Raw genomic sequence first — 11,392 nt, 5'->3', positions numbered from 1 at the left:
TTATTTCACAATCTATTAAATATTTAACAAGAAGGTAATAATTAAAATGCATAACAAATTAAATCCTTCCTTAGGCCAAGGCTCAGGACACTGATTCATGTGTTTGATTCATGATAGATTAGTGAGATACGTTCCAGTGCTGATGACTTCCCATTTATGATAATGTCTTCTAAATAACTGTCTTCTGGTTTTATTAACAGAAACCAGAACCAAATGCAATTCCTCAATCTGGATTGTCTTAAAACAGCTCTTTTAATTAGGTCAATATAAATATAATAATACATACAAAATACAGGCTTTAATTTATGTACTGATCTGATCACCGGCTTTCCATTGACAGAAGGATTAGCCCTGTTCCCAGTCATATTAAGGAAAGCTTCATGACCAAATCTGATAGAGAAGATACTTAGAATCATTAAGGTTGGAAAAGGCCTCTAAGATCATCAAGTCCAACCACTGATTGACCCACCACCACCATGCCCACTAAACCATATCCGAAAGTGCCACATCTACACTTCTTTTGAGCCCCTACAAGGATGGTCACTCCATTACTTCCCTAGGCAGCCTGTTCCAATGCTTGACCACTCTTTCAGTAATGAATTTTTTCCTAATATCTAATTGAAACCTCCTCTGGCACAACTTGGGACCATTTCCTCTCATCCTATCACTGGTTACTTTGGATAAGAGACTAACACCTTGCTATAACTTCCTTTCAGGTAGTTGTAGAGAGTGGTAAGGTCTTCTATTCCTTCTATTACTATGAGAATTTTATAACATCTTAGCATCCTTCCTAGCAAAGCTTTCAAAATTTTGATGGCCTGTCAAAATGTTCAGGGTGGCAGAGCACAATTTGTAGCACACACAATCAGTAAGTGTAAAGGCAAAAGCAGACAGCAATGCTATGGTTATAAATCAAAGTTATCTTCTGTTTCACAGCTCTTGTCAGGCAGCTTTACTCCGCCCCACACCATTCACTCCTCACTCAAAACCCACTGAAATGGTCAATAAGCACCCTGCTGGGACTGGTGTGTTGGCTGGGCTAAGCTGCCTAAGTGTCTTTACAGATTTGAGGTCTGTGTGCTTCTGGATATCTTACAATGTAGTTCCTTTGGCTATCTACAGGCATAAATAACAACTGGGAACAAGGTCTGTAGCTGTATTTGAAGTAAAGTGCTTTGCTGAGCACAATATTAGGATTTTAATCCCCAAATATCACCATATTACTGAGTTCTGTTTCACAGAGCAGCATTTTGTGTGTATTTAAGGCACAGGCAAAGTCAGGAGTTACTCATACCCCTGCAGCAGTATGTCCTCCAGAAAACCGACTGATCAGCAGGTCCCGAGGTAGATGGGTGCTCTTAGCTCCACATCCCAGCCACCCATGTCCTCTCCCACATGCAACTCAATGAGCTTCACCTCCCAGATTCAGCCAGTTGGAGGCAAATCTGTGTGTCCCACCGGGCTGGGACAACGTCTGAACGTTCCCCTTTGTCTACCCCCATGTCACCACTCCAAGCCGCTGAGCGTGCCAAGGGAGAAGAAGAACCTTTTGCATCAGCCATCACGGCGGCGGCTGGGACTCTGGATGTTTGACGTATAGCTTTTTTTAAGGACCTTTTTTTTTTTTAAGGACCTTTTTTTTTTTAAGGATTTTTCTTAACGAGGGTGTTTAATAAAGGGTCTGGACCCTGCCCAACGCCTCGCCTCGCTGCCAAGCAGGGGCAGCCACCGCCCCAGCAAAGGTTTGCTCACCCCCGGGGTGGCAGCGGGGCTGAGTCACCGCCTGCGCGGCGGAGGAGACACGGCTCTGCCCTGACGTGGCCGGGGGCGGGTGGCGGGCAGGGCGGCTGAGGCGCCCGCCCTCATCCAGGTCATTGCTCGTCCACGTGTCAGGGAGACTTAAAAAGTTTGGAGAGGGAGGAAGGCCATGCTCAGCAGAGCGGCGGACAAGAAGGCAGCGCAGGGGACACCGCGGGCATGGGAACCCTTTGCCAGCAGCCGTCACCTGCTAACGCCCTTCAGCGCAGCCCGGGGAAGGCAGGGGACGGCGCGGCGCTGCCGGGCTCCCTGCTCCTCCTCCTTCTCCTCGCCTCCTCAGTGTCTGCATGTAAAGGTGAGGAGCATCCCCCTCGTTCCTGCACTGCCTGCTCTGCAATATTTTTTTTTTTTTTTTTTTCTGGGAGGAGCAGCTTTTCATGCCGCTACTTCGCCGCCGAGCCGGGCTGCGGGCAGGTGCGGGGCTGGGAGAGATGCGGAGATGCGCAGGTTTGAGGGGGAGGGGGTGTGTGAGGGTTTTGGGGTGCTCCCTCGTGTACCCCGGCAGGATTACCCTGTCTTGGCAAACCTACACTCCAGCAACTCGGGGAAGTGGCTTTTGTTAAGCGGGATTTAATTTTAAATGTAACTTACTCCGATGAAAAGCTAAGAAAAGGGGAATGGTATGTATTGTGGAGCTGTAGGAAAATTTAGGACCCTCTGGAAGTCACCTAGTCCAACCTGAAGCAATATGTATTGCATGAGGAATCCCTGGAGGTGGGGCTACCTGGGAAAGGATCGAGTTGCTTTAGGCATAGAGCTTGATTATATTGATTTAATTTGAAATCTGTTACACCTGAGAGTTTTGTTTTGTTTTCTTTTGTACCAGGGAGTGCTTGTCAAACAAGCACAGATAATGGGCTTTTTAACAAAATGTACTCTTTTCTATTGTCCCACTCCAGATGTGGAGTAACATTACACAATAAGTGGCTGTGCAAGGAGTATTTCTGCTTTGTTTGTATTTGTGAGTTACTTTCATCAGGAGTTTTTGTTCTGATTTGTTGTGTTTTAAAATGCCAAGAATCAACAAAATCTAATTACAGAATACTGAATATTCTGTTAAAAATAAATTCTAGAGATGTGGAAGAGAGGAGGGAAGGAAAAGGAGGCCAAGTAAGGGCAGTGGCACACAGTATTTTATCATTGTACCTATAGAAATGATTGCCAGGAGCTTGTGTAGGGAGAGCAGTGAGGAGAAAATTTAAGAAGTGAATCCCAGGTTGAAAAGTGACTGAAACCATCCAGCTGGCATTCTGCTGCCTTGGAAGAAGTTGAGTTTTTATAATTTGACAGAATTGAATGATAAGAGAACAAATATGTCATGAAAAGTGCCAATTCTGTACAAGGATTTAATCTTCCATGTTCCTTTGGAAAAGGATTGCTTTCCTCAGTAGCACCTTTTTTTTCCCCCTCTTCCCCCTATGGAAATTTTGTGTCTATTATAAGACAACTGATTGTTATTATTGGCACTCATAAAACAAGTGGAGATGATGGGCATTCATACCCTGCTCACCTGGCCATTTTAGCTAAGTCTACCTTAATCTCTTTTTTTGTTTAATTTGGTTCAAGTATTTGAAAAAGTTGTGACAACGGGTAATTATAGACTGACTGGAAGGTTAGAAAATCTGTATTAATCCGGTATCTTTAAGAGCAGTATATAAACTGGTCAGTCATGCCTCACAGGCAGAAACTCTGGGCAGGGGGATAAATTACATGACTTGAGGGTTTTCTGCAGCCTTAGGACTGTACAGATAAAACACCATCCTCTGCAGCACCAGTCTCCTTCCCAGTTGAGTAATATATCCAGCATATCCTCACATTGACGTGGTTGTGTCTAGTCCACTCACAGCTCAGTGATGCTCCTTTCTATTATTTACAGAGACTCTGGTAATACATTATTATTGGAAATATATTGCTTTTCCACATCACGTATGCCAGGCAGAGGGAACAAAGCCAGTTACACATGTACTGTTCATCACCTTCTCAAAAATGCCATGTTCATATCACAGGTATTACCCATACACAAGCATACATTCCATAGCACATGTTTAATTGTTTAACTGTAACCTACAACAAAGCAAGGGGTAGGATCCAGGTTCTCAACTTGCAATATGTTCTCAGAAAGCTCGGGCTTGTAGGCACTAGGATGTGTTTTTCTGAGCAGGTTGTAGCATTCGACAGCTGTCCCACAAATTTTCTTGCCTGCTACTTATCACTGAGGATGGATTAAGGCTAGTCTGACCTCTGGTGAAAGCTGAGTAACTTCCACGCTGTTTATTGCTAAGAGATGTGAGCATCCGTATCGGCTGTGAACTTGTGAAGAAGCCTCCTGCTGCAGTGCTAATGAAGAGCAGATGGAAACTACTGGACAAGCCCCACAACACCTGGGGCTGCAGACTTTGCTGGACCACACAGCTCTCAAGCTTTGCTGTTAATAAGTGTGCTAGGTACCATACTGTGTCCAGAGTTTTGATTTAAATCACTGACATGAATTACTTATAAAAATGACCTTTGCTGTGCAGCATTGGTAAGCATGGTTTGTGCTTCCAGGTGCACCGATGCCATCTCAAGCACTCGACGCAGATCAGGCTTTGCAGCTATGGAAAGAGGTAAGCAACATCTGCACTCTGCTGTATGGTATGCTCCATTTCTTCTGTGCCCATCCTTCCTACAGTCACACCTCACTCTCCAGTATTTCTCTTGCTCAGAGTTTGGGTACGTCTTCTTCCAGTCCTGCTTCTCTGATACTTCCCCTATCCTGATACCAGTGAAGAGGTGAAACTTCTTCTTTTCCACGTTTTCTGAACAGTTGTTCCTGGAGGATGTTGAGGCTGGATATTGAGATATCAGTTGGGGAAAAGACTGTCTTAGTTCAGTGGAGAGCTACGTTTGATAGCAGTTGTCATTTAACTCTCAATGACTAGGCTGTCACTGTCACTGGAAGAAACACAGTGTCCTGTCTGGTATTTTTATAGTCTGTTCACGATATGTGGGAATCATTTCAACTCATCCAGTCTTACCTCTTGCTTCTATTCTGCACACAGGGCTGCGCCACTGTATTTAATCCTATCCTACCCTCTCAATTTAGTAGGTAAAGGCTAATGTACTGTGTCAGTCAGCCCCTCTAATATTTTGCTGCTGATCCCTATCATAGCTTCTGCTCTCATCTTTGAAAAGGACATCTGTTTTGGCTCCAGAATGTGATGTGTGTTAACACAGGCTCTCCCCTGCCCTTTTGGAACAGATGAAGTGGCAGGGTGTAATGTGCAGAGAGGGCTTAGCCTGCGACTTGCATGCCCTGGTGTTGCTGTAACCTTCAAGCATTTTGTTGATATTTAATTGTGTAGCTTCTAATAATATTAGAAAGCAAGTGACTCACCAGGCATACAGATGCAGTGAGGAAATTTCTTCCCTTTGAGGCCATTACAGGAGATGCTTCCTGTACTGTCAGCCCCTCTTAGCTCATTTTGGAAGTGTTGACTCAAGGACCAACATATTTCTAGACTAGCACTTGAACAAGTCCTGGTGATATTTATCTCCTGGGAGAAAGTAGTCTTTTGGGAGGTAAGGTCCTGATAGCTTTCAGGAGTTCATGAAAATGAGTTATTTACATTCTGGATTGAAAAACGCTATTTTGGACAATCCTGCATTTATTTGCTAGTTGTAACACAGGATTTGTTCCTAGGCCAACTGTAGGCAAAGACAGAGTTTCCATTGATTTGAGTGAACACAAAAATATGGACAAGGCAATGAATTCTCTGTAGAATTACGTAACATAAGTGATATAAGACTTGCCGTTATAATAAGAATAATGCAGGACTGGTGTGAGTCTAAGTAAAGAGATTTAGATGCATAGGCATATACCCTAAATCAATGTGATCACAGAAACATACCAGTTTACCAAAGTTTTGTGGAGTGAAATGAATCAGTTCTTCCCTGTTTATTACTTTGAGTGGATCATTACTTTGTAAATAAGTATTGTATTCCTTCACTTGTCTCTCACATCCTTTTGTTTCTTTGTTATTTAACCAACCCCAAACAGCTCACAAGCTCCCACTCTCAGGCCACATTTCTGAAATATGAGAGAAAATTACTGAGAAGATGTATCAGGGGTGCTAGAAATTATTAAAATTTTATTTCTATTTTTAAAAAAATGAATTAACAGAAACTGTGGCTTTTCTTCAGTGCTTGCTGTGCCCATGCATGTTTTAGCTGACAGATACCTTGTCCTGTGCTGTGTCTAACACAAAGGAGTCTCTGACTTGCTCTGCTCCTGAGTTATGGTCGTTCTCTAACAGTCACCTCCAACTACAAAACAAGCAAATAAACCAATAAACAATATCAACAGCAACAGCATCAACAAAATCCCTAAACAAGAAGAAACAGAAAATTTTTAACATAGGCTTCCAAAATTACTGCATCTTAGTTTACCTCCTTCACTGCTGATTTCTCCCTCTACGTTTTCTTTCTCTGAAGGTTGTGAAGCTGAACTAATGTACCCAGAGACAAACAACTGCAAGATGAAGGGAAAAGAGAATGAGGAGGATGTGTTACCAACAGAATCTATTTGAAAGTGAAATTCTGAGAGTTGTTAGCTTTCCCACTATCTCTGCTAATGCTTTCTCATAGATTGTCTCAAGAGAAATGAATCATCTCTTGTCTAAAAGTACTCAGCTAGACATTATTTCTTCATTGCTTTTTCCATTTAATGTTTTCATTGCTAAAGAGTGTTGTTTAGGGCTTTTTGCCTGTAATAAAATCATAAGACCCGTTATATTGCCCACTTTTTATTTAAAAAAAAATCCAACACTTTTTAATGCAGTCTATGAACTAGATCATTGGCAAAGCTTTTTTGCATTTAGACAAACAGTATTAGATATTCAATGGAAGAAATAGTGCATACCAATGCTATTGATACAGTTTTGAAGTTATATAATGAAAAATTCAGCCTCTTTTAAAAAATTACTATTAAACTGTGCAGCTTCAGTTCGAGTACTGGAGATTTTTTCTTTTTATTACAGAGTACTTCAAGTATTCTGTAAGTTAAACACTGCTAATATTATTTCCAGGAATTCAGATGTCTTTTATTTTCTTCCTTCTACCTCTCCGATTAATAACTCCGATAGAAATGCTGCAGTAGTATGGAATACTTTCATATTGGAAAAGAGGTAACAGAAAGAGGATATGATTAATTTGCTACACAAGGTCACGAGCAGTAGGAAGAGGGTGGGTAGGAATCACTTATTCATTACTTCTTCCAAGAAAAGATCATGATAGCACTGAATGAAGGTGGCTTGGAAAAGCCCAATAAAGATGAACAGAAGTGGTATTTAATGCAGTGTTTAGGCAGTTCTCGCCATACAATGTTGTGGATACTAAAAGTTTATGGTGGTTTAGTGAAAGAGTGAACAAATTCATAGCACAGAAATCCACTGAGCTTTATTCCGGAGGACTTCCTTCTGACCCAAAGGACTTGCACTACAGATTGCTGGTGGTTGGAGAGCATGGGTTTTGCTCAGCCACTGGTCTTGTCATAGACTCTTCCCCAGGTATTGACATTGGGCCATTTTTGAAGGTAAGATGTACAGATAACGGTCATTTCTCTGATGCAGATGAAATGGAAGTTGAGACTTCTTGGTTTGATTTGTGGATTTATTTGTTTTGGTTTTGTGTGTGTGTGTCACATTGCATTCTGTGCTGACATGTCTGCAAGTCATCAGCAATTACTTCTTCCACAGTGCTCTTTGGGTTAAGATCCCTTGAAATGTATTGAATATATCTCTTACTAGTACTGTGATTTGGGAACCACCTCCTTTAAACAAAATCTTCTAAGACTCCTCATTTGCCAAAGAAATCAGTGCAAACCTCAGATGTCAGCTGCTTGGTGACTCACAAATTGACTGGCATGCACAAGATGTGCTGGCACATACCATAATCATTCAAGAGATGCTTGTGTTGTACACCTGCAGGGTTGCTGGAATCCAGGTGGAAGAGTTGTGCTTGAGGACTGTGCATCGACTCACTTGCTTTAGCTTTGTAATTTTTTTCACAGTTTTGAATAATCCAAAGATACCACATAAGAGGTTTAAGTTCATGGTCCATACTCTAGATGCTTAAATATCTGCTTAAAATATGACATAGTCTGAGGAGATTACCAGTAAAAGGGTCATGATGCATGTAAGAGAATAAAGGACACAGCTATATATGTATTTGCTCAGATCAAGCAGGTATATTTTTTATGTTAAGGCCTTTTTTGCCCCCTTGAATGCAAAATATTTAATGAATGTACCTTTAAGGATTCCTTACAGTGCACAAGCTGCACTGAACTGTTTCTGAAAATATACATATTTTACTTTTTATTAATCTGAATTCTTAAAAAGGGACTGTGTGAACTTTTACAGATAGACGATGCTTGTTCTGCCTACCTGTCCACAGATTCTCAGGCTCAGGTGAGTCAAACAGGTTATATTATTATTTTGATACTATTTGTTACGTGCAGTAGGACTGAAAGTGAGATATCTGAGTTGATGTTTTCTTTGCAATAGGCATCCAGTACATTGGAAGAACTTTGTATTTTGGTCACAGGATTTCTCCAGAAACCACAGGTAACACAAAAGACTAAGCATTTCTGATCTCTCAATGTGCCAGTGTCTACAATGAATTCCAAGGACCCAATATCTGAAGTGTCACTCAGTGCTGGAATGAATACTATCAGTTCTTACTCTGAAATACTATGTGTCCTAATCCAACACCTGTTAAAGGTAACAGGGAGATTGCAATGTCTGAAAAATAACCTCCAGGTTGGGTACAATGTTTTAGGTGTTTTTATTGCTCTAGATTAGAAAAATGGTGAGCTCTCAATGGAGAAAGAAATTTACTTACGAGAGTCTAGGGATATACAAAGGGATATGCTCTCTGCAGAGTTTGTATAGAGCAGTTACATTGATAAGCAAAGACATGTGACATACCTGTCACGGAAGGATAATATTCCAGTCCAGTACTGAAAAGCTTATAATGCAATCAAAATTGTCCATTGCTCTTTTTCAAAAAATAATTAAAAAAAAAATAAAAGGCTTTCTACCAATTATTATTCCCACAGGGTTTAGATGAAAAAGGCAACACCAAAAGGGTAAGATTTCCATGTATGTTTTACGATCACACTAAAATTGTCAAGAAAATCATAACACCCTTTCCCTGTTTTGTAGTAAAACCCCACTTTTAATTTTTTTGAACAGTTCTTATTTCATTACTCTAAGACTCAGGACTCAGGCAACTCAGACGTAATGGTAAGTGGCATATCACCTCCTTGTGAATACATGTGTGCATGTATGGGAAAACAAGATAATACTCCTTTCTGCAGTGGTCTCTCCAGCTGTACAGCAAGCTAAAAAAGGGGAGTTTCACGCTTAAGGTACAGAATGTGTTTTAATAACATGGGAGAGGTTCATCAATACTGTACAGGTGTGAAAAAATTGACCAAGCATTCATGAAGTCCTAACTGAGTCTCAGTCTTGTAGATACAAGATTTAAGAATAAGATCAAATGCTTTTTTTCTGATACTGGAACCTAACAAAAAAATGTGTATTTATAGAAGGTGAGAACAAGAGCATACGTATTAAGAACTCTTAATGCACTTTAATTAACTGTTAATTAAATTGTGTGTAATTATTTGTGCATGTCATAAATATGTATCAGGCATAATAGCGTTTAGTTTTCACTCAGACTTTGGATTATATTTTAAATGAAAAAAATGTTAAAAATAGCCTAGCATTGTTGCTATAAAAATATTCTCCTAAACCAACAAATAAACTATGTGTGATCCATTCTTGCTTTTAAGGTGAAAGCATAATGTTATTTCTGTGCATCTATGTGGTTTTGATGTGTACCGTAGGATTCTGAGAAAGTTAAACATAGTAATGTTTTCTCAACAATCATTCATATATGTTAATGTCCATTTTTGCTGCCGCCCTTACATTTCTTCAGGAATATGTGCTACATTTTCTAGAAAGTGATAATGCTGATATTTGGGCCAGAGTTTTCATGATAGAGCTGCTCTGGAAGTTTTAGTGATATTCAGGGCACAGTGAAATGAGCTGTTTCTGCTGCTGCTCCTGCTTAAGAGGTTACTACATCCTCCTTCATCCCCATCCTGAACACCTTTGCCCCTGCCAGCCCACTGATATTTCTGCTTTCTCGCATCTTCTGGATTAGCCATTCAGCTGACTATTTTGTAGCCCAGTTCCCAGAGACACTAATTTGGGTGAGATCTGTCATTCCTTGGCTTTATTAACCTCCCTGCACTGATGGCAAGACAGAGCCCACGTGGCCAGCTGGGATGCCCTTGAACTCCTCTGCTCACATGAGACTTCTGCTTTTTTAGATATTATGATGCCACATTGCCTACCTTAGGCAGACAGTGCAAAATGGGTTTCAAGTAAGCAAGTTCATTTTACCTATTAAGTATATTAACTCTTTGGTAACTAGTTATTTCATATACTATAATTCCTTTTGTTGTATTAGTTTTCTAAGAAGCATTGTATTAAAAATGCATTCTTTTTAGAAATACGTTTTCATGAGTTGAAGGTCTGAATTGACTGATGGAATATACATTTTTCTACCTTATTTCTCACTGTGGACCTCTCTTCACAAGCCCACCTGGTTGTGTTTTGCCAGGGGGCACTTACACTGCGTTCAGTGCCACTGTGCTTAACCAGGCTGTCTGCAAACATGAAGACTTGTTAAACACAAGGCATTTCAGGACTGGAGCTTGTCTTCTAGGTAGAGTGACCAGTGTTATGCTTACAAATTTTACTTGAGAATGGATCCCTTCTGAAAACTCTTTTCTAGGGGGGGAAAAAAAAAATCATTTTTCTTGCTGTAAGTTATTTTGAAGTAAAATGAACTTTTCAGTACAACAGAGATTGAAGTTGTTGAAGTTCCACAGCAGATAATTCTAGAAATGTTAGTAGTGTATGGAAATGTTCTCTGTACCACTCTCAGAGGCTGATCGAAGTCTGAGTAATTGCAGTTGCCTGGGCAAAGAGTCTCTAAACAGTTCTGAACTTTCAATGAGTAAAGGTGAGGATGCATTGCTTCTCCCTCCATTGCTGTCTGAGCTACCTTCATCGTGTAAATAGAAATGTTGATATCTGTTTTTTGTCAAGTCAGAATGTGCAAAAAATAAGTTTCTCAGTTAACATCCTCGGTCTCTTTTTGGTCCATAAACTAATACTGGGGGAAGAGACTTGTTTTTTGCATCATGAGGTCCAAATTTCATTGTTGCTCATGTTTCTGTGTTCATGTCCTCTCAGTCGTCTGTCCTGCATCCTTTGCTGCAACTCGTTCCCCAGCTTAATGAGAGACGACTGAAGAGACACAAAGTGGACGTATGTAATCTTAAACTCTGCATGCTTGCATTCTCACACTTTGTGATTCATTACCTCTTCTAAAAAGTTTTGGGTTTTTTTTCCCTATTTGGAATTCAAACCATATATACTCCTTAAACATATATCGTTTAGGACTTAAAGCACTAAAAATTTCCAAGTAATTTCACAGAATCACACAGAATCACAGAACG

General features: G+C 40.5%; 1 protein-coding gene across 1 annotated transcript; it reads left to right on the top strand.

Moving 5' to 3' along the window:
* Positions 1 to 1,977: 1,977 nt before the first annotated feature.
* On the top strand, positions 1,978 to 11,201 carry NMU (neuromedin U; the record flags this gene model as incomplete). Its single annotated transcript, XM_010194957.1, has 7 exons — positions 1,978 to 2,113; positions 4,366 to 4,424; positions 8,217 to 8,264; positions 8,361 to 8,420; positions 8,915 to 8,944; positions 9,051 to 9,101; positions 11,127 to 11,201. Coding segments are annotated over exons 1-7 (459 nt in total), but the record flags the coding sequence as incomplete, so codon positions are not given.
* Positions 11,202 to 11,392: the final 191 nt, after the last annotated feature.

Source organism: Mesitornis unicolor, unplaced genomic scaffold, assembly GCF_000695765.1.
Source record: "Mesitornis unicolor isolate BGI_N332 unplaced genomic scaffold, ASM69576v1 scaffold25001, whole genome shotgun sequence".
Taxonomy (NCBI): domain Eukaryota; kingdom Metazoa; phylum Chordata; class Aves; order Mesitornithiformes; family Mesitornithidae; genus Mesitornis; species Mesitornis unicolor.
This window is presented reverse-complemented; position numbering and strand designations above follow the sequence as displayed.